Consider the following 24,615-nt stretch of genomic DNA (forward strand, 5'->3'; position numbering starts at 1 on the left):
TTATTTATTTTTTTAAAGATGACCGGTAAGGGGATCTTAACCCTTGACTTGGTGTTGTCAGCACCACGCTCAGCCAGTGAGCGAACCGGCCATCCCTATATAGGATCTGAACCCGCAGCCTTGGTGTTATCAGCACCACACTCTCCCAAGTGAGCCATGGGCCGGCCCTTTATTTTAATTTTTAATTTTTTTTGGTGGCTGGCTGGTGCAGGGATCTGAACCTGTGACCTTCGGGTTATAAGGCTGTGCTCTAACCAACCAAGCTAACCAGCCAGCTCCTCCAATACTATTTTATAATCTAGTACTACATTTGTTGCTCAAATTGTTCTACATTTTGCTTTGGGGAATTCTTTTAGTTGGTTCCTGTGCCCCTTTGACATACTTCCATCATTTTTTTTTTTTTTTAGCATTTCCTTACTTTCTGGCACTGTAGGTGTTCCATGTTCATCTTGTATACTTCCTGCCCCATTTTTAGAATCAGCCATTTCTCCAAGGAGCCCTGGTTTATTTTAATGGCGAATAGTATTAGAAGCCAAGATTCTGGATACTACATGTGCTACTGGGGTGTCGTTTATTTTATGCCCTCTCAGCAAATAGAGTTAAGAAATATACGTATGTAGGGGCCGGCCCGTGGCTCACTCGGGAGAGTGTGGTGCTAATAACACCAAGGCTGCGGGTTCAGATCCCATATAGGGATGGCCAGTTAGCTCACTGGGTGAGCATGGTGCTGACAACACCAAGTCAAGGTTTAATATCCCCTTACCAGTCATCTTTAAAAAAAAAGAAAGAAAGAAAAAGAAATATATGTATGTATACTAACCCAGATACATACACATACCTATAAATATTTCTATATCTAATCATCTGTATCTATAAAGATAATCATGATTCTTATGATGTCTTCAACTCCAATCCATTATCACATGGATCATTCAGCCTGTTCCCTTGCTTTTTGATAACCTCCCACTCCAATAGTGAGAAACCTGCCACGATCTACCACCCATATGCTTACACTGTTCAATTCCTTTTTTTTTGGCAGTTGGCCAGTGCAGGGAGTGTTCCAATGCACATGTGTAACAGTATCAGAATTGTTAACTCATATCAGAATGGTTAACTCATATGTCTGTGGGAAGCAACTTTATCAACTAGAATACAGTGCTTATACTAATTGATTTTTTAATGTTCGACCATTCTTGCATTTTTTTGGGATAAATTTCACATATCCATAGTGTTTTTTTAAAGTCTTGCTGGATTCAGTTGGCTGATTTTTTTTTGGGCTATTTCTGTATTCATAAGAAAGATTGGTTTGTTGTTTTCCTGTGTTGTAATTTTCCTGTTTTGCCCTATCGTTGACCAGTTTTGATATCAAGTCTGTGGTAATGTCATCAAAGTATTTGCCTATTAGCCTTTTTTTTCCCTGTTGTCTCAAATAGATTAACTTTTATCTGTTCTTTGAAAGTGTGGTAAATTTCATCTGTAAAACTGTCTACGTCTAGTTGTTTCTTTGTGAGTAAACCACCATATCAAATTATTTAATCATCTTAGGTATGTGGATGTTTTTGGTTTCTTATTGAGTCCATTTTGGCCTATTACATTTTTATAAGAAGCTTCATTTCACTGTGTTTTCAATAGTATTTTGTTAGTAACTCAATCTCTAGTATATATGAAACAATCATTCCTGTTTTATTCCTAAAGTTTGAGCTTCCTTTCTTTTTCTTGATTAGTTTTGCCATGGGTATGCCTATTTCTCTTTTCAACGAGCCAGGTTTTATTTTTATTGATCTTTCTAGTGCTTGTTATTAGTTTCTGCTCTTTATGTTTTTCCTTCTTTGGGTTTACTTTGTTCTTTTTCTAACTTCTTGAGTTGGATGATGACCTTACTAATATTTTGTCTTTTTCCCTTGTGTATTTATTTAATGCTATCACTTTTCCTCTAAAAAAAAAATACTATTTTGATTGTATCCCACAAATATTCTCTGGTGTGCTCATTGTTGTTCAGTTCTGTATTTTTCTGAGTTTCCACTAATATTTGTTCTTTGACCTGTGTTTTTAAATTTCTAAATGAATTGGGAAATTTGATTCCTTTTTTTTTTTTTTTTTTGGTGGCTGGCCAGTCTGAGGCTGTGACCTTGGTATTATAAAGCTGCACTCTAACCAACTGAACTAGCCAGTCAGCCCTTGTAAGTTCTCTCTCTCTCTCTCTTTTTTTTTTTTTTAAAGATGACTAGAACGGGGATCTTAACCCTTGGCTTGGTGTTGTCAGCACCACGCTCAGCCAGTGAGCCAACTGGCCATCCTTATATAGGAACCAAACCCGTGGCCTTGGTGCTATCAGCACCGCACTCTCCCGAGTGAGCCATGGGCCGGCCCTGTAAGTTCTCTTAATTGTGGCATGCAGGGATATAAAATCATCATATCAAACCTGTCACATTTGTATTCACAGCTACAGCCTTAAGTTTTTATAACTGCTTGATCAGCAGAGTTAACGTGTATTTAAAATCTGTATTGTGACTATTTACCTGTATCAGATAGGATCCAGTCAGGAGACAAAAACCACATAGTAATTTGAAAAAAAATATTTAGTATAAAGACTTATTAACAGAGGATTGGAGTAACTGGGAATTGGCTAGCAAGAGTTAAAGATAACTAAAGAAACTAGAGAATATAGGAATAGCAAGTGTAGGGAGCAGCTGTTACCTTTAGGATTGAGATAGATTATCCAAAAAAGAGCTTTGTTCTCCCACTGCAGGACCTCGTGGAAAGAGCATGGTAGGGGGCAAACTGGATGGTAGAGAAGTTGCTAAGTACCTTGCTAGTGACACTGTGCTCTGAATCTGGTAGAGGAGTTGCATAGAGAAACTTCTGGATGCTGCTGGCTGTTAAGTGCTGCAGGATCCATGAGCTGGAGAAGTTGCCCTCTCTGTGAACCTAGCAGGAGAAAGTTGTGTCCTGCAGGAGCCAGTCATAATAGAAACCTTACTTATAGGAAGTGACTGCCTTGCAGGAGCCTAGTGCTGGACAAACAATGTCTGCTGCAAGAACTGAATGCTGGAGAAAGCTGGAGCCTGGCTAGTCAGGTCACGTGAACTGAAACTAGCAAGAGAATCCCCTTTCCTCTTTTAGTGTCCCTTCACCATTCTATTGTTAAGGATTGACAATGTACCAGTTAGTAAAGGAAAAATATTTTATAAGGCCTAATTCCGTTATCATAGAAAGGTGGATTTGGATGAGAGACATGATAACTGTCATAGTCCCTTTAACTTTTTGGTAAATATATAATGAGAAACCATATACATAACTTCTTTTCATGACTTTTTTATATTACTCTATGTATTAGTCCATTTCTGTTGCTTATAACAAAATACCTGGAACTGGGTAATTTGTAAGATAATGAAATTTATTGCTTACAGTTTCAGAGGAAGTCCAATGTCCCGGGAATGCATCTGGTGAAGGCCTTGTTGATGGTGACAGTGATGCCAGGGTCTTACATGGCAGAATGGCAGACCAGAGAGAGATTCTCATGTGCTCTCCTTTTAAAGCCTTTAGAACCACACCCATGACCACCATTATTATTATTATTATTTTTTTTTAAAGATGACTGGTAAGGGGATCTTAACCCTTGACTTGGTGTTGTCAGCACCACGGTCTCCCAAGTGAGCTAAACGGCCATCCCTATATAGGGATCTGAACCCATGGCCTTGGTGTTATCAGCACCACACTTTCCCAAGTGAGCGATGGGCCAGCCCGACCATGATTATTAATCCGTTCACTAGGTCATGGTCCTCAGAATCTAATCACCTCCTTAAGGCTCTACCTTTCAATTACCATAATAAGATTTCCCACCTTAAACAGTTAAAGTGGGGATTAAACTCCAATGACTTTAGGGGGCCATTCAATCCTCTGCACTGTATATATTATTCTCAGAAGTAACTATGAAGAACTGTTAATACAACATGTAATTAAGAGATGAGCAGTTAATGCTTCTGTCTGGCACATACTGACATTTCAGACTCCCAGAAGGAAAGCAGGTGTTTAGCATAAACCATATTGTTTTTATCAACATTTTAGCCACAGTGAGCCACTTTTTATTGGTTCTGGGAATTGTGGGAAGCCTCCAGAAAACCAGGTTCCTTGATTCTAGCCAAGAGCCTTTACAAACAAGCCTTATTAAGGATAGGTAGTCAGACCTGACTATGCTAACGCTTTCCTGTACAACATGGTGTCGTGTTTTAATTTGCATTTCTTTCATTATTAATGAACTCAAACATCTTTTAGTTCCAAAAACATTTTATTTTATTTATTTTTATGAATCGTCTGTGTCTTTTACCCATTTTTCTATTAGGTCTAAGTGGTTTGTAACATTTCTTTGAATGAATTTTTCTTTCTTTCTTTCTTTTTGATTTTAACAGTGGAAAACCTTTATATTTAATACCTTAAATGGCAACTATTGGAAAGAAGTAAAATCATGGCAGCAGATGATGACAATGGTGATGGAACAAGTTTATTTGATGTCTTTTCAGGTAAGAGCCACTTTAAGTTGTCTTTCTAAATTCACACAATTTTTATTTTTATTTTTATTTTTATTTTTTTATTTTTTATTTTTTTTCGTTTTTTCGTGACCGGCACTCAGCCAGTGAGTGCACCGGTCAGTCCTATATAGGATCCGAACCCGAGGCGGGAGTGTCGCCGCGCTGCCAGCGCAGCACTCTACCAAGTGCGCCACGGGCTCGGCCCTAAATTCACACAATTTTTAAATTACAAAATCATTTACTTATTGGAAACACTGTCATTATCAACTTTTTCTCCCCACGCATAAATAAATTAATACAACAAAATGCCTGGCACATAGGGAGTTCATAGTAAACGTGAACTTTGTTATTGTATGCTTTCAAGCCTCTAAATGTAATCAAGTTACAATTTTGCCAATATGAATGGCAACGATTTTTATTGTCATGTTCAAAAATTTACAAGTTAGGTATTTATTACTCTTGATGTTAATATTTCTTTTTCTTTTCTTTTCTTTTTTTTTTTTTTGGTGCTGGCCAGTATGGGAATCCCAACCCATGACCTTGGGGTTACAAGACTGTGCTCTAACCAACTGAGCTAACCGGCCAGACTTGAAGTTAATATTTCCAGTAAATGCAATGATGGTAAATTATTGTTGTTCAGGGAAAAATTAGTCACAACAGATGATTAGTTTGAAAAAGAGATAACCAAGACCTGCAAGTAAATAAGCTCATAAGATAGAAATATTTTCTTATGAAATATAAAAAAAAGAATTAAAAAAAATTTTTTTAAAGAAAAAGAAAAAAATAGATTTTTTTTTTTAAATGAAATACACACCAAAGCATTTAGGGGTAAAGGGGCCATAATGTATGCAATTTACTTTCAAATGGGTCAGGAAAAAATTCTGTGTATGTGTGTATTTAAAAAGAGAGTCTGTGCATGATGATAAAGACACTGGCATAAAATATTAACAAGAGGTAAATTTGGAAGAAACTGAGTAAGGGGTTCTTTGTATATTCTTATTCTTGCAACTTTTCTATAAGTTTGAAATTATTTCCAGACAAATTTAATAAAAAACAATTATGGAAATGTCATAGGAATAAAAAATTTTGTGAAATTATGTTAAGTGGTAAAAAGCTAAACACAAAGTACACTGTACAGTATGGCTGTCGGTAGTAAAAAATGTATATGAGTGGACAGGGACTTGAGAGTAATACATAGAAATGAAAACAGCTCTTTCCAGCAAATGAGATTAACAATGTAGTTTTGTCCTTTAAAATTTAATAGAGTTGCACATCTGATAAAATTTAACCATTTGTGAATCTAGGTGAAAAATGTATTCATTATACTATGCTATATTATACTTTCAAGTTTTCTGTTGGTTTAAAATTTTTCAGAGAAAAAACATCATAGGAGAACTGCATAGCAGTGTAACAACTTGAAATGACATTAGCAAAAATAATTAAGTAACAACAAGTAACCCTACCCAGAGTGATTATGATGGCTGTATTTAGTGTGAACCCTTCCATATCAATGCATATTAATTTTTAAAAACATTTTAAGCAAAAATGGAATTCTACAAAACATGTTTTGTTTTTTGTTTTTTTTAAAAAAAGATGACCGGTAAGGGGATCTTAACCCTTGACTTGGTGTTGTCAGCACCACGCTCACCCAGTGAGCAAACCGGCCATCCCTATATGGGATCCGAACCCGTGGCCTTGGTGTTATCAGCACCACACTCTCCCAAGTGAGCCACAGGCCGACCCCTACAAAACATGTTTTATAACTGTTCTTTTTCACTCTGTAGCATAGTAATCATAATTCTGGTTAATCTATAACCTCAAAAAATTTGATGAGATTGCAGCATAATTAGAATTAAGATAAAAGACCTAGATAGTAAATGTTATGTTGAGATTTGGGCAGAATTTGAGGAATCCTTTCTGTGGCTCTCTGGATTTCCCCTCTCATTTTTAGTTGTTATCACCCCAAAGTCTTTCCTCTGGTTCTTCAAGCTATTAGGATTGGAAATTTCCATCTGAGCTTTTACTGTCCATTGTGGATCCATCCAGGTCCTGACCTTCAAGAAATAGCAGTAATAAAAGAGGAACAGGGAACTCATGCAGTACTATCTTCTTTCAGGTGTTTTTTTCCCTTCAGGTTTTGCCTCATTTGGGTTACTCTCCAGCTCTTTAGATAGCTTTTAATATTTGATCAGTGTTTATTTTTGTTATCTACAGGAAGATTGGTTTGATAGGACCTACTCTGCTGTTGTGGGAATTGGAACCTTTTAGCTAGTTTTTTATTTTTATTTTTTGGATGGCTGGCCAAATCCTTGATCTTTGTGTTATAACATCATGCTCTAACCAGCTGAGCTAACCAACCAGCCCACAGTATATATATATATATATATATATTTTTGTCGTTTTCGTGACCGGCACTCAGCCAGTGAGTGCACCGGCCATTCCTATATAGGATTTGAACCCGCGGCGGGAGCATCGCCGCGCTCCCAGCGCCACACTCTCCCGAGTGTGCCACGGGCTCGGCCTCCACAGTATATTTTTGAAAGTGAATTTTTAAAATCTAAATCTGAGGTAGTCAAGTCATAAATCTGTGTGCCAAAATCTTTGTTTACTTATTTATCTATTTTTATTTTTATTTATTTTTATTTTTTGGCAGCTGACCAGTATGGGGATCTGAACCTGTGACCTTGGTGTTGCAAGGCTGTGCTCTAACCAATCTTTCTGTTAAGAAGTATGTAGGAAAGCTTGTCTCTTTTTTTAGAGTAAAACTAATAAAATCTTTTTCTTTTCCTGGTCCTTCAGAGTGGGAATGGAAAAACATCAGTGCATAAAATCAGTTTTAATTAATCTTTGCTTTTCTTGCAGCTTCTCCTCTTAAAAATAATGATGAAGGTTCATTGGATATATATGCTGGGTTGGACAGTGCTGTTTCTGGTATGCCAATTCCATAAAATAGTTTCATTTTGTTTGGTCAATTTGTTTGTGTTTGTTTTGTTGTTACCAGTTCCTGGTATAACTCAGCTCCTAAACAATTTACCCATTCCTGGAAATGATTACACTCAGATATAATTATTTTCTTGCTGAAAGCTTCATCAGTAAAACAAATTAGCACAAAGGTTTGTTATTCATCTAGGTCTCAGATGTAATTGGACCTTGTGCAAAAATATTTTGTATCATTTACCTAACTGATGCTGGTGTTTGTGCATATATTATTGCTCATACCATTGCAGGTTACATGACATTAGAATATTTGAAAAGTGTAGTTACTACAAATATTTTCAAATGTATCAGTAAGAGTGATATGCAGAGTCTAATGACCTATCCAAATTAGAAACCTTTCCATAATCAAATCTCTCAAAGTTTTGAACAAATGTGATCCTTACACCTGGTTTTGTTGACAACCATTTTAGGTGAACTGGTATCTGTGAAATTCGTATAGATTTGGATGAAATGTAGGAGATGGAGGTAACCCTTTGTGGTAGACACAACAGCAAAAAGCTTATAAATTATTTTAATATAAGGTTTTTTTGTTTATTTTAGACAGTACTTCTAAATCCTGTGTACCATCCAGAAATTGTCTGGATTTATATGAAGAGATCCTGACTGAAGAAGGAACTGCAAAGGAGGCAACATATAATGATGTATGGATTGCCACAATTATTAAGGACATTTATTTAATCTTTAATAGCTCCTGAAGAGCAGGCAGCAGCTTATTATTGAACAAATATTCTGTGTTTGGGAATTAGCTCTTAGACCTAGAAATGAAAGGATATTTAAGTGTCTGAATACATAAAACTTCAATAGGCAATCAGTGATTGATATACATTTTCTTTTCATGATTTATTCTGTTACATTGTATGTTGCATGAAATGTCCTGAGACTTAAATGTGACAAATTTGTTTCTACTGTATTTAAATTTTAAGGCTAGGAGATTGAATGTGAAACTAAACAAAACATGCTATTGGTAGGCTCATCTTTATTTATTTATTTATTTTTTATGTTGTTAACTATTCTAGTCGCTTTTAATTAACCATCCTGTGTTGACCATTTAGAATGTCTATTTTTTTAATTGTTAATATTTATTTATTTATTTTTAAATTTTTATTGGATCATAATTTATTACACATTTTGGGGGTTCAACGTTGACATATCTTGGTCAAATCAATATTACTAACATATGTATTGTTACAAATCATACTTATTCTTTATGTCCCTTGTCCAATCTCTCCCTATCTCCCTCTCCCTCCCCCCTCCCACCTTCGATAACCCTAGATTTCTTCTCTCGTTCTGAAAGAGTAATGGTTACTCTGTTGATTTGTTGCGTAGATGATCTGTCCAATGCTGAGAGGGTGTGTTCAGGTCCCCCAATATTATCATAGGGCAGATGCTTTTTCTGCCACTTTAAAAACCAGTTATCTTATTAAATATTTATTAGTAGAAGTAGACTTCATATATCATCTTAGTGGGTTGATTTACAAAATTTTAAATATTTTGAAATACCATTTAAGCTAAAAATAATAATTTAGAATAATGCTTACGTTAGTCCTTTTATAGTTACAGGTACAATACGGAAAATGTCAGCTGCAAATGAAAGAGCTGATGAAAAAGTTTAAGGAAATACAGACACAGGTAGGATTATATAATAAATATTTTATCTTTTGCCTCGTTAACTTTTTAAAATCAAAATTAAAAATTTTTTTGTTAGAAATTAAAATGCTTAGGGGCCGGCCCGTGGCTCACTCGGGAGAGTGCGGTGCTGACAACACCAAGGCTGTGGGTTCGGATCCTATATAGGGATGGCCGGTTCGCTCACTGGCTGAGTGTGGTGCTGACAACACCAAGTCAAGGGTTAAGATCCCCTTACCGGTCATCTTTTAAAAAAAAAAAAAAAGAAAGAAATTAAAATGCTTAAATGTTGGCAGTTTAAAAGGAAGTTTTTTTTTTTTTTTAAGTATTAAATGAGGGCTTGCCAGTGGCTCACTTGGGAGAGTGTGGTGCTGATAATACCAAGGTCACGGGTTCGGATCCCTATATAGAGATGGCTGGTTAGCTCACTTGGGAGAATGTGGTGCTGACAACACCAAGTCAAGGGTTAAGATCCCCTTACCGGTCATCTTAAAAAAAAAAAAAACTATTAAATGAAATAGCAAATCTGGCAAAACATGGGTTATTTCCTGAGTTGATGAAATTGATATAGGAAAACTGCTTGAGTTGTTAAATGACATTGATGTTAGACCAATTAATAGTTAAATGACAGGAAATTTATAGAGGTGATATAAAAGAGAATGTTTGAAGAGCAAAGATTTAGAATGTCTTTGGAGCAAAAATGGTGATGTCATCACAGTCTTTGACCAGAATGACCCTTTTTATGATTGGGCTACAAAAATCAAGAATTTCATATACTGTTCTGGTTCTTAGTTTTTGGTAAAATTGTGTCTCTTTCCCCTTCCCCTGGAAGAACCAGTCAACTCTAAATTCATTCTTTGTGGGCCGGCCCGTGGCTCACTCGGGAGAGTGTGGTGCTGATAACACCAAGGCCACGGGTTCGGATCCCATATAGGGATGGCCGGTTGCTCACTGGGTGAGCGTGGTGCTGACAACACCAAGTCAAGGGTTAAGATCCCCTTACCGGTCATCTTTTAAAAAAAAAAAAAAAAAAAAAAAAATAAATAAATAAATTCATTCTTTGTTTATCTGAGAACTAATACATTGTTGCAAGTTTAAACTAAGTTGTTAAATATAATAAAAGTTTTTAAATAATTTTTATTTTCAATTTTCAAGATAATGACCCAGGCAAAACTTTTTTTTCCTGATGTTTATTGTTTTTTCATTTTGATTCCTGTTTTAAGTAGTTTCACTTTAAGTGGGCTTTTTCTGGTGCCAGTTATCTTCTCTGAATCTCACCTTCCCATCTGTATAATTGGGATAATAGTACTTCTCAAAGGGCTTTTTTGAGAATTACATAAGATAAAATGCATGATGCCTGTCATGTAGTTAGCATTTAATAATTATTTGTTAATATAAGTAGTAGTGTTAATAATCCTGTAGATATGTGCTTTATTAATATATTTTATGGTGTTTTAGAATTTCAGCTTAAAAAATGAAAACCAGTCTCTTAAGAAGAATATTTCAGCACTTATCAAAACTGCCAGAGTGGAAATAAACCGCAAGGATGAAGAAATAAATAATCTTCACCAGAGGTATAACTGAGATTTGTAGATCTGTTATAAATTACATGGGTATCTAGTTGGTTAGAGCAAGGTGTTATAACACCAAGGTCAGGTGTTTGGATCCCCCTACCGGCCAGCTGCCAAAAAAACAAACAAAAAAAGACATGGATATTGATAATGTGGAATGTTTTAACTGTGAGTGGACAGAGGAAAATCATGCATTTTATTAAATATTGAAGGTTTTAATGTGAGTAGTGACTATTATTCTAGAGGTATATCATCATAATGATGTATATATATGATTATTAGTAGAACATGGCTTCATATCTCTCTGAATATATTCAATTTTCTAAAATATTGGGATTTTGCTCTAGGACTGTTTGCTCCTGAGAAGATGGTAGTGTGTGGCTTCTTCATGGCTTCTTCTAGGTCCCTGCCAAATCCAAGTTATCAATTTGGAAATATCAAGAAAAAATCTGTGCTCACATTTTTTGTTAATAACAGCCCATAAACTATCTCTCAATTGTATATTCTTTTCCCTCTCAAGTGGATTTTCTTCACTAATTTCTCTCTCTCTTTTTTGGTTGGGTGCAATATTCTACTCCAAAGAAGTTCATCTCCTCCCCTTCATAGCTAAACCTCTGAAATAGTGGTCTAAACTTGCTGTTTCCATTTCCTCTCTTTCTACTCACCCTTGAACCCAGTCCAGTCTGACTTCTGCCTCCATTGGTCTACCAAAACAGCTGTCATTGTCAACAGTGATTGACACTAAATCTATCAAATAGTTTTTTTTTTCTTTTTGGTGGCTGTTCAGTAAGGGGATCTGAACCCATGACCTTGGTGTTACAAGGCTGTGCTCTAACCAACTGAACTAACTGGCTACTCCCCATCAGTAGTTTTGATTTTACATTTAACTTGCCCTTGCACATTGTTTGGCATAGTGACCTTCCCTTCTTGAAACAGTGTCTCCCTTTGGGTTTTTTTTTGTTTTTTGTTTTCTTTTAAAAAGATGACTGGAAAGGGGATCTTAACCCTTGACTTGGTGTTGTCAGCACCACGCTCACGGTGAGCTAACCGGCCATCCCTATATGAGATCTGAACCCGTGGCCTTGGTGTTATCAGCACCACACTCTCCCGAGTGAGGGCCGGCCCTCCCTTTGGTTTTTGTGATGTAATGATTCTTGGTTTTCTTCCTAACTTGAGGTTTATTCTTCTGTACTTGGCTGTTGTAAGTTGGAGGTCCTCAAAGCTCAAACCTGTGTCTTTTTCTTTCTTCATCAATATTTTCTTATGAGGTAATCTTGGCCATGCTAGGGCACTTCCATTCATATGTAAATAACTGCTTCACATCTGTACATAATGTCTTCAAGGTTTTTCAAAATTATCTCATCCAAAAATGAATTTATCGTCAAACCTCTTTCATTGTTCCATCATTTATCCACCATTTATTGTTCCATCATTGCTCAGTGTGTTGTTCCATTATTTATTTAGTTAGTACAATCTAGAGACCCAGAAGAAGAGTGGCCATTTAATTTATTGTTAAAACCAGGATACTTTGGAAAGTAGAAGGGGGTACTATTCACAATTACATTGCAATTTGAGTCTTTTAGGGGAGGAGCATGATTTTTGTACAGGGTGAAAAGAGAAACTGGGTGAATAAATGATGGGTATTATATGTCATTAGATTATTTGATGTAGTTATACATTATCTAGTAAATGTTCTGCCAAATATTTACACTTTTGTAAGCTGTAACTACTGTTACAGTGGTAAATGTTTACCATTTGGTTTAATGTTTAATGAATAGAAAAATATTAGTAAGGTGAAAATGTACAGAAAATTTAAAAAGTATGAATTCTGGGAAATGTCTAATGTGAATATATATTTTAAAATAAAACTTTTGGTGTTAGAATTTTATTTAATATGTAACTATACTAAATATGGTGTTATAAGCTCTGTGGGCTAGAACTATCTTGTAGAAGGTTATAATTTAATAATTATGATGTACATTGCACACACATAGCCTTTGTTGAATGCATGTCCTTTGTTGGGTAAATGTATTGCAAATGTCTCCCATTCTGTGCCTTGCCTATCACTTTTTAAATCGTGTCTTTTAAGGAATAGAAGTTCTTAATTTTAGTGAAATTCAATTGGGGGTTTTTCTTTTATGGTTAGTGCTTTAGGGGTTCATATTTCCCCAGTTACCTCTAAGGTGTCTTCTAACAGTTGGTTCGTTGAGTCAGAGTCTTATTATTAGTTTCCTTGGTCTACCTAAACAAAAATACCAAAAACCAGGTGGCTTATTCAGAAATTTGTCTCATAGTTTCTAGGACTAGAATTCCAAAATGAAGGTATCTGCAGGGTTGGTTCTTCCTGAGGGTTCTGAAGGCAAGTACTGTTCTGGGCCTCTCTCCTGGTTTGTAGATGGTGGTCTTCTTTCTGTCTCTTCATATCATCTTTCCTCTATATGTATTGTTCTGTTCAAATTTTCTCTTTTTATAAGGACACCAGTTATATTGGATTAGGGCCCACCCTAATAACCTCACTTTAATTCGATTACTTTTGTAAAGACCCTATCTCCAAATAAGGTCATATTTTGAGGTATTGTGGGTTGGGACTTTATCAGCACCACACTCTCCCGAGTGAGCCACAGGCTGGCCCGTGGGTTGGGACTTTAACATGAATTTGGGGCAGAGGGACATGGGACCTCACAATTCAACCCACAACAGGATCCACATAAGGTCTACACATTGCCTTAGGTTGTATGTCTCCTAAGTCCTCTTTTGTTTTATAATAATCTCCCCTTATTTGGGAGTATTTTAATTTGGGGGTTTTTCGACACATTTAATATTTATTAGGAATAGATTTATGAAAATTCAGGGACATTGTGGAAGTTCAGGAAGATGAACTTATTACACAAAGCTAAACTGAACCATCTGCATTTTATTGCTAGAAAAACTATCAGTTTTCTTAAATACTAATGTAAAACCTTAAGATTTAGGTGTTTTTTTTAAAACAGTAATTACATACCATTTTCCTAGGAAAGAATCACAACTCTACATTCATTTTTATTTTTGTACAACAGTTATATATACCACTTTAAGATGGCTGTTGATGCTTTGGCTTACTATGGGATTGTATGTGAAAAAGAAAAGCAGGATAGGGAATTATGTAGAGTTCTACTTTGATTATGTCTATTGTCCAGCAAGATTTCACTTTTCCTTCTGTTTCAGTTGGGATAGAGTGAATGAAGGCAAGAAGATAATGTCACTTGTTTTAAAAGACGTGAACTTGTGGTAGTTTGGTAGTTGTTCACCTGTGGAAAAGGAAGTCTAAAAGACATTGGCAAGTGCTGGGATAGATCTGACAGGTTCTCAAGATTTCCTTTGAGCAAAGCAAGTGAAAGAGACTTCCTTGTTTTGAAAACTGGCTCATTTAGTTGGGAACTGTTAAATTCTTACTCACTCGCTTTTTATACAAAGTAAAATTTGTTTTGCCGGTGTGTGGGTCCCCAATTTTTTTTTAAAACTAGTTAAGAGTCCCCAAATTTTAAAAGTAAGGTCACTTGTGAATAAAATTTGGAATATTATTAAATATCAATTAACTTTGTTTTTTTGTTCTTGTTGATTTTTATTTCTCAATAGATTGTCTGAGTTTCCACATTTTCGAAAGAATCATAAAACTACAAGGACATCAGATACAATTAAAACAAAAGATTTTCAGTCTAGATCTCCCCATTTGGAAGACTGTTCAAAGACTGATCACAGAGTTAAAAGTGATGTTTCTAAAGATGTACATCATAGCACTTCACTACCAAACCTGGAAAAGGAAGGAAAATCACGTTGTGAAAAAAAGAGCACTTCGCATTTACCTACATCTGTTGACAAACACTGCACAAACAGTGTTTGGTCACGTTCACATTATCAGGTTGGTGAGGGTAACTCAAATGAGGATAATAGAAGAGGGAGAAAAGATATTAGACATAGCCAGTATAGCAGAGGAACTGACAGAATGCGAAAAGACTTAAATACTAGCTATGGTGATGGTGAACCAAGGAACATGGAGGGTAGTCAGAGGTTACAAGGACGTCCTCAGAAATATGGTAAAAGTGAACCAAAGACTGAAAGCAAAAATTTAAAGTTTAAAAGTAACATAGATTTGGATTATAAAAGTGAACATATTAGCTCTTCGTGGGAGAAAGAAACCTCTAGAGAAAGGTTACACACTCAAGTAGAATGTCCAAGTGACAAAAAACTAGAAAGACAAAGTGAAAGATCACAAAATATAAATAGAAAAGAACTTAAATCACAAGATAAAGAAGAAAGAAAAGTTGATCAAAAACCTAAGTCAGTAGTAAAGGACCAGGATCATTGGAGAAGAACATCCAATGAACGAGCATCACTTCCTCATTCCAAGAATGAAATAACAAAATCTTGTCATAATTCAAGTAAATACCATCTAGAAGAGAGAAGAGGAAGGGAAGATTGTAAAAGAGACAGGGGTGTAAGAAATCACAGTTTTCAAGATGGAAGATGTCCATCTTCTCTTTCAAGCAGTAGAACTCACAAACACATTGACTCCAGGGAAGTTGAGGCTGTGCACCAATGGGAAAATATACCTTTAAAAGCAGAAAGGCATAGAACTGAAGATAAGAGGGAAAGAGAACGAGAAAGCAAAGAAGAAAATAGGCATATGAGAAATAAAAGAAAAATACCTGTGGAACATTTACAGAAGACTAATAAAGAAACTAAGAAAACCAGTGTTGATTTAAATAGACAAAATGAGCAAAAAAATGATAAAGGTAAAGTCCCTAATGAAGTTTCTGAAGGAACAGATAATAAAGAGCCCACAGTGAATGCTGAGAGTGGTCCAAATGAAATAAAAAACAAAGACTTAAAGTTGAGTTTTATGGAAAAATTGAATTTAACTCTTTCTCCTGCTAAAAAGCAGCCTGTTTCTCAGAATAATCAGCATAAAATAACTGATACTCCCAAGTCCAGTGGTGTATGTGATCTGGAGTCCTCTGTGCAAGCTAAGACAGTGACATGTGTTCCCTCTGTTAGTGAACATATCACAGAGGAAACCAAATCAAAGTTACTAGAACCAACAGATGCTCTTCCAATAGCATCTGAACCCAGGATCAAAATGGAAGGAGAAAATAGTTTGTTAGTTAAATCTGTTGAGAATACTGTGCATTGTGAAGTGCCCATTTGTGGTAGAAAGACTTCATTCTCAACACCTTTGGAAGGGGAACAAATAGAATCCTTGTTTCCTTCAACAGAAATGGAACAAACTGTTAATGATGCAAGGGCAGCAGCTCCTGTGGTAATGGATGTATGGCAAAGACATGTTCCTCAAAACTTTGGCTCAGAAATGGATACCAAAAGAAAGGATGGTTTAAATTCTTGTATTTCTGAAGATATGGAAATGAAAGTGGCTCTTTCAACAAAGGTGGCTGAAACCAGTGAAAGCATTTTGTATCCTTCAATTGAAGAAGCTGGCATTTTGCCAATAATTCTTTCAGAAGATGATAAACCAAAATTTGAGCCTTCTCTTGTAGATCCGCCACTGGTTGAGAGTAAGTCTTGTCATTTGGAGCCTTGTTTACCTAAAGAGGCTTTAGAATCTTCACTTCAGCGGACTGAGTTAATGGACAATGGAATAGAAATTGGCGAAACAAACTCAGTATATCAGGATGATGAGAACTCGGTTTTAAGCATTGACCTTAATCACCTGAGACCTATTCCAGAAGCCATCAGTCCTCTGAATAGTCCAGTGAGACCTGGAGCAAAAGTTCTTAGAATGGAAAGCCCATCTCAAGTCACTTTATATAGTAACAGTCATAAAGGTAATGGTTTATATTATCTTCTATATCATTGTTTGTGAGAATGTAAAATAGATAAGCAAGATAAATGTGCTTTTTCTTTTTAATAACAAAGAGTAACATTATTCAGAACCCGTTGTTAACTAGAAGTGTACTTTGAGCCTTTTGTCTACATTTAGGTATAGTAGTTCCCCCTTATCTGTGGATGATACATTCCAAGACCCCCAGTGGTTGCCTGAAACCCTGGATGGTACCAAACATGATTTTTGTCATTTGGAACACCTTTTTTTTTTTTTTTTTTTTAAAAAGATGACCGGTAAGGGGATCTTAACCCTTGACTTGGTGTTGTCAGCACCATGCTCTCCAAGTGAGCTAACCGGCCATCCCTATATAGGAACTGAACCCGAGGCCTTGGTGTTATTCAGCACCACACTCTCCCAAGTGAGCTACAGGCCAACCCTGGAACACCTTTCTATTCATTTCTCTCACCACAAATTTAATACCTTTTTCATCTTAACTAAGCACTTACCATTCATCATGGCTGTAATTTTGCAGTTTGAGGTGTGACAGCAAACTAGCACATATTCTTTTCCTTCACAATTTCACAGGTGGTAGATTTGTTCTTACTGTAGATTCGTTCTTACTGTAGATCTTAGCAATCTCAGCATATGATTTTTTTCTTTCAAGTGAAGAACTTATACTTTTTTACTTAAAGGAAGCACTTTATGGCTTCTCTTTGGCATATTCGAATCACCAGCATCGCTACATTTGCACTTTGGGGCCATTTTAAGTCAAATAAGGGTTTCTTGAATACAAGTGCTGCTATATCTCCACAGTCAATCTGATAACTGAGCCGGCTATTAAGTGACTAATGAGCAGGTAGTGTATACAGTGTGTCTGTGCCGGACAAAGGCATGATTTTATGTATCAGGTGGGACCACATTAGAGATTTTATCATACTACTCAGAGCAGTACACAATTTAAAACTTGTGAATTGTTTATTTCTGGAATTTTTTATTAATATTAGTGGACCATGGTTGAATGCAGGTAATTGAAACCTTGGAAAGAGAAATTGCATAGAAGGTGGACTACAGTAATTCTTAGTTTTTACAAAAAAGGGAGTTGTAGGAAGTAAGACAGATTGTTTCAAAAACTCTTGCTTTTAGGTATATTTTTGTTCAAAAGCTATTATCCAGTGGCATAGAGTAGGTGATACTGCTAAAATTAAGTAAAGATACACTGAGTGATTGATTGGTTGATGATTATCCAAATGACCAAACTATACTTATTAGACACCTTCAAAGCACTTTTTATTTAATTTATTTTTTTATTGAATCATAATTGATTATACATATTTTTGGGATTGAATGTTGACATATGTTGATCAAATCAATATTATTAGTATGTATATTGTTACAAATCATACTTATTCTTTATGCCCCTTGTCCAATCTCTCCCCATCCCCCTCTACTCCCCCCCCCAACTACCCTAGATTTCTTTTCTCCTTCTGAAAGAGTAATGGTTACTCTGTTGATTTGTTGCTTAGATGATCTGTCCAATGCTGAAAGGTGTGTTCAGGTCCCCAAATATAATCATAGAGCAGATACTTCTTCCGTCACTCTGGAATGGGCTTTGTGGAGAGAGATATCCTCTTCTTTTCTTTGGGCTCTACTGGTGACTCTCCTTGTGTCACTGCACTGCAGTGTCTGGCAGACCATCTTGCGTGGTGGTTGTGACGTCTAGCCACTTTCTTGGCAGTCATGGTTACTGTGGTGGGCCACCCACATGGAGGTGATCTTTTTGGCATGCTCCTTGGCGTTGGTGGTGTGCCTGGGTGCGGGTGGGGTGTCTGGTCCCCGGCTCCAAGCCCTGGGCCCCTGGACAGGGCCCTGAGGTGCTGATGGTGTGCCTGGGTGTAGGCAGTGTGTCTGGTCCCCAACTCCAAGCCCTGGGCCCCTGGGCAGGGCCCTGAGGCCCTGGCAGTGTGCCTGGGTGTGGACAGGGTGTCCAGTCCCCAGCTCGGTGCTCTGCAACCCCTGGCATGGTTCTGAGGCACTGGCGGTATGCCTGGGTGTGAGCAGGGTGTCTGGTCTCTGGCTCCAAGCTCTGGGCCCCTAGGTGGAGCCCCGAGGCACTGGTGGTGTGGCTGGATGTGGGAGTGGGTTCCCATCCCTGGGTCCATGCCTCAGGTCCCCTGGTGGACCCAAAGCACTAGTGGTGTGCCTGGGCTGGAACTAATTTTTTGTCCTTTGCTTACTTTTAACGGGGACACACACACACGCACACACACGCACACACACGACACTTCCTGTGGGAGGCAGCACTTGAGCTGTGTTGTTGAGCTAAATTGCTGCTTTGCTGCTGTTTCCCTAGGGAAGACTTTTTGTGCAGCTCAGGGTTTAATGGCTGACCTTATAGGAACTTCCTGCTCCTGGGTTGTGTGGAAACTGATCTGGCCCTGAATCTTTTCATCAAATTGCACCCCATGCAATTCTGCATTCTCGACCATCCTCTGAGTGGTCCTACACTGATTGGGGGATAGATTGGCTGTCCTTGCTGTGTCCCAGTGTTCTCCCAGTGGGCCTGTCTCCCCCACTGCCCATGCTCCAAACACTTCCCATGAGACAGGCCCTGCACTGGTCCCTTGCGATGACTCACTGGCCTCTAAGTGGCTCCCCTTTTTCAGCTGTTCTGGTTCCTTGCTCCTGCATGGGTCCACAGGAACCCTGTTAGTGGTCTTGCTGTCCTGGGGGCCACCAAGGCCCTCTTCTCCCCTGCTTCCTCCAAGCAACTCCATCCGAAGGGCACAGCTTTGGCTTCTGCCGGCTCCCGGTCCATGTGCTCAGCAGCTCCAGCATTAAAGTGGTTGCGGCCCGAAATGCTCTGAGCAGTTTTTTCTTTCTCTCATTGAGGCTTCTCCCCCTTCATGAACTCTGTATGTCTCTCCTCCTATTCCCCTGAGCTCCAGCAGCCCCCTCTTGGCTGTTGTTACATTTTTATAGTTGTAAATTGGTTGATTTGTGGGAGAGAGTGATGCTGGGGACCGTCTTTTCCACCATCTTGACCGGCCAGAACACTTTTTAAGACCAGTAAAGACTAATGACGTGAATAAGTATTAGGCGTGAACATTCTGCTTTAAAAACAAACAAAGAACAACAAGAAAAACTATTAAAATAATGAATTGCCTCAATATTTAGTTTTTTGTTATATTTAGTATGGAAATATCAAATGACTAAGACCCAGTGGTCATGTTATCCTAATATAGTTTTATCTTCCATAGATGTGTTTAATATACTTTTTTCTTCCACAGATGTATTTCCACCAGATTCAGCTCATTCTGCCTCCAAGAGTCAGTCTGATCTCAATAAGGAAAATCAAAAGCCAATTCACAAATCTGACAAATGTACAGAAGCAGAGTCCTGTAAGAATTCATCTTTAGATGAATTAGAAGAAGGAGAAATTGTAAGCGACAGTGAAAAATCTAAACCACAAAAAAGTTTTGGAAAAAGTGCCAAGCCTAGAGCTTCAGAAGCGCAGAACACAAAGACTAACTCAAGAAGTAGGAAAAGTATTGTGCATTTAGATAAAGACAATAGGAAAACATCTGTAAAAATCCATCAGACCAATAGCAAATGGAATAAAAAACCAAGTGAATCTAGCAGATCTTCAAAAACAGAGAAGAAAGATAAAACAATGAACACTTCCCGCTTGGAAAAAATAGTTCCAATTATTGCTGCACCCTCTTCTGTACGAGAGATTATGCACATGTTACGAATGATAAGAAAACATGTAAGGAAAAATTATATGAAGTTCAAGGTAAAATTTTCATTAATACAATTTCATAGAATTATTGAGTCAGCAATTTTGAGTTTTACATCACTAATTAAACACCTAAACTTATCCAAAATCTCTAAGTCAGTGACCACTTTACAGAAGAATCTCTGTGATGTTGTAGAATCTAAACTTAAGCAAGTTAAAAAGAATGGCATAGTTGATCGTTTATTTGAACAGCAGCTACCAGATATGAAAAAAAAATTGTGGAAGTTTGTAGATGAACAACTTGATTATTTGTTTGCAAAGCTTAAGAAAATCTTAGTAAAGTTTTGTGATTCCATAAACTTTGGAAGTGACAGTGATGAAGGAAAACCTGAAAAAACAAATACAGAGAAAGGACAATATTCAAATTGTCAGAAGGGGAATGTGGGCAACTTCAACAAAGAAATGCCAAAAGAAAAACTGCCAAAATCAGAAAACTCTGTTCATTATAAGTCTTTACTGGGATGTAAAAAATCTGAGGAAAAGCATCAAGACCAAAATAACTTCAGTATTAACATACTAAAGCATGACATTAAAAAAAGTTTTAACACCTGCTTTGATAATATAAAAAACTCTCAATCTGAAGAGCACACCTTGGAACTAAACTGTCCGAGCACGCCAAAACCAGGAAAAACTGAAGGCAACACCACAGAGGATGCACAGACCTCTCAGCATGCAGCTTTGAAGCCAGAACGCAGTTTTGAGATTCTTACTGAACAGCAGGCATCTAGCCTTACTTTTAATTTAGTGAGTGATGCGCAGATGGGTGAAATATTTAAAAGTTTGTTGCAAGGTTCTGATCTTTTGGACAACAGTGTTAACTGTACTGAAAAAAGTGAGTGGGAGTTAAAGACTCCAGAGAAACAGCTGCTAGAGAGTCTTAAGTGTGAATCAATACCAGCTTGTACGTCAGAAGAGCTAGTTTCAGGAGTGGCTTCTCCATGTCCTAAAATGATTAGTGATGATAATTGGTCATTATTATCATCTGAAAAAGGTCCATCTCTGTCTTCGGGGCTTTCGTTGCCAGTTCATCCTGATGTGTTAGATGAAAGTTGTATGTTTGAAGTGTCTACTAACATAGCTTTAAGTAAAGATAACGTATGTAGTTCAGAAAAGAGCAAGCCCTGTATTTCTTCAATACTTCTTGAAGATCTAGCAGTCTCCTTAACAGTACCATCACCTCTGAAGTCAGATGGTCATCTCAGTTTCTTAAAGCCCGAAGTTTTGTCTAGTTCAACTCCTGAAGAAGTTATTAGTGCCCATTTTAGTGAAGATGCTTTACTTGAGGAAGAGGATGCATCTGAGCAAGATATCCATTTAGCTCTGGAGTCTGATAATTCAAGCAGTAAATCAAGTTGTTCTTCATCATGGACAAGCCGGTCTGTTGCTCCAGGCTTTCAGTACCACCCTAATCTACCCATGCATGCTGTCATAATGGAAAAGTCCAATGACCACTTCATTGTGAAAATACGACGTGCAGCACCTTCTAACCCCCCTGGTCTTAAACAGAATATGGTGGCTGATGAGTCACTGGCGTCTTTGCCCAGAGTTGGAAAGGAAGCTGATGAAGCAGCAGAGAAAGAATATATTTCATGTCAGAACATCATTTTAAAATCTGTGGAGGAGTTGGAAAATTCCAACAAAAATGTCGATAGCAGTAAATCAAGTCATGAAGAACAGAACTCAATGATACAAACACAGGTTCCTGATATATATGAATTTCTTAAAGATGCTTCAGGTGAGGTGGTTCACAGTGATGAAGCAGCTGATGAATGTTTCAAGTTGCATCAAGTATGGGAACCAAAAGTCCCTGAAAGCATTGAAGAATTGCCTTCAATGGAAGAAATTCCACACTCTGTCAGGGACCATCTTCCAAACACATACATAGACCTAACAAAAGATCCAGTCACCGAGACCAAGAACTTGGGGGAATTTGTAGAAGTAACGGTTTTAAATATTGATCAGTTGGGATGTCCTAGAGGCAATTCAGATCAAAATGCTGAAATATTAGACAATTCTTTGCAGTCTGATACTGTAGATGCTTTTATTGATTTGACACAAGATGCTTCAAGTGAAAGTAAAAATGATGGTGATGGTCCTGAGTTAGCTGTTGAAGGCTTGGAGTGTCAGGTGATATGTATAGTTGAAGATAATTGTAAGGAAGAAAAGGTGCAAGTGGTAAACAAGTCTTTGGAATGCATTGTTGAGGAAACCTACATCGATTTGATTACAGAATCTCCCAGTTCATGTGATATAAAAAAGGATGATTTAAAATCAGAGCCCACATCAAATTCTGATACTTCAGTGTTGTCTGGGACTTTGGATAATGCTCACAAAAAGAGGAAAAACCTTTCTGATATAAATCATTTTTCTCAGAAAAAACAAAGAAAGGAAACAGACTTAACCATTAAGGAAAAGACCAAGAAACTTACCCAGGATTCTGGTGAGAATGGTGATACTCATCAAAAGAAAACCAATAAGAAAAGGGCCCCTGCAGTGAATAAAGATCCTTCATCAAAGACAAGCCTAGGAATTAAGGATTCAGCAGCAGCACTCGCCACTTCTCCTACAATCCTTTCTGCAAAGAATGTTATTAAAAAGAAGGGAGAGATTATAGTTTCATGGACAAGGTAAGAATCTTGTGAGACATTTAAGTTTTGAGAGATCAGAAATCTAATCTGTCATGTCTTCATAGTTTTATCCCATTCTAAAATGAAAGTGATGTCTTACTTCAAAAGTGACCAAAGTTAGTTGAAGATATGTTCCAGGGTATAGTCGAGCTGTACTATGAAACTATCTAGAACAATGGCCTTTAACAAGGAGTGTGCATTAGCACCATGAATAGAGCTTTTAGTTGTGTTTTAGCCACATTTTCAATTAAAAAGGATTCTTTCATTTGGAAAGAACTGGTATAAGCACATTTTAGAAAGGAGGAATGATGTGAAATAGCAGAAAGTGGAAATGTTTGTAATTTGATTTTTCCCCCAAATTAAAAATTTCCAAATAGTTTTATAAATACGTTTTACTTTTGAGTTTTATGTGAACTTTTTAAGAAATGCAGATTTTTAAGACCCTACTTTAGACATAAGGGAACCACAGTTATGAACCATTGGACTAGAGGTGAACAATGTCCATGCTTGACTGGAATGCTTAATGGGGGAAGGTGAATTTTATTAAAACTGGTGATCAGTTTTGTTTAATACTGAAATCCTCAAATCCTGATTTCAGGAAACTTGGAGATGGCAGAAGAAAATCTCAGAGATTATAATAACATACATTTGTTCAAACCATTAGAAAAAGCAGAGGTCTGGGAATTAGAAGATCTGGATTCTATTTTAGTTCTGGTTCTTCTGCTTATTACATCTGTGATCGTCTTTGAGCTCTAATTTTTTAAGTATTGTATACATTAAAGGTAGAATTTTAAAAAGCTAAACTTTAATTTTGTCATTAGAAAAATAAATTAATACATTTATTGTAGAAAATTTGAGAAATACATATGAGCACAAAGAGTAAAATCATCTATTATCTTATTTCTGAGAGATAAATGTTGTCTGTATTTTGGTATATAAACTTTTTCATTTTCCTGTGGGGTTTAATGTCCCTTGTTGGTAGCTATTAAGGCAGTGGAATTTTTATTACCTTTTCTCATGTATAAAAGCTAAATACAGTTTTTTCTTCCTCAGAAATGATGATCGGGAAATTTTATTGGAATGTCAGAAAAGAGGGCCATCATTAAAAACATTTACATATTTAGCTCCCAAATTGAATAAAAATCCAACTCAGGTAACTACACAATTTTTACAACTCTTGGTTCACTGATGTTGCTACTCTAAATACTTAGATTTAATTTTTAATGTGTTAAAATACATAGATATTTAGTCAATTTCTTTAAAAGAATGACTCAGTGTAGAATTGTTAAAAACTTGGTAATTGTGGAAGCAGTTTGACTGGAATGATCTTGATTTTTTTTCTGTGTCTTACCATTTACTTACTTGATCTCAGGCAATTTTGTAATGATGATTTCTTTTTTAAGAAAGTTTAATATTGAAAAGTTAAACTAGCAATCACCTTTAGTATGACGATATTGCATTTTTTAAACATTACATCATCTCTTTATTATTGAGAGTAACTTTCTCTGTCTTTAGACATTTTGTGAAACTTTCATCAAAGATGATAAAAGACTATTGAGAAATTTATAATTAATACTCATTTAAAATTTTTCAGGTCTCAGAAAGATTCCAGCAGCTAAAGAAGCTCTTTGAAAAGTCAAAATGCAGGTAG

General features: G+C 36.8%; 1 protein-coding gene across 1 annotated transcript; it reads left to right on the forward strand.

The window, feature by feature from the left end:
• Positions 1-5,668: 5,668 nt before the first annotated feature.
• Positions 5,669-24,615, forward strand: CASP8AP2 (caspase 8 associated protein 2). Its single transcript, XM_063098341.1, has 9 exons — positions 5,669-5,678; positions 7,392-7,460; positions 8,067-8,167; positions 9,081-9,155; positions 10,611-10,726; positions 14,339-16,542; positions 19,829-22,964; positions 24,018-24,117; positions 24,559-24,615. The coding sequence occupies exons 1-9, from the start codon at positions 5,669-5,671 to the stop codon at positions 24,613-24,615; spliced, it is 5,868 nt and encodes a 1,955-aa protein (XP_062954411.1).

Source organism: Cynocephalus volans, chromosome 5 (genome assembly GCF_027409185.1).
Source record: "Cynocephalus volans isolate mCynVol1 chromosome 5, mCynVol1.pri, whole genome shotgun sequence".
In the NCBI taxonomy this organism is placed as follows: Eukaryota; Metazoa; Chordata; class Mammalia; order Dermoptera; family Cynocephalidae; genus Cynocephalus; species Cynocephalus volans.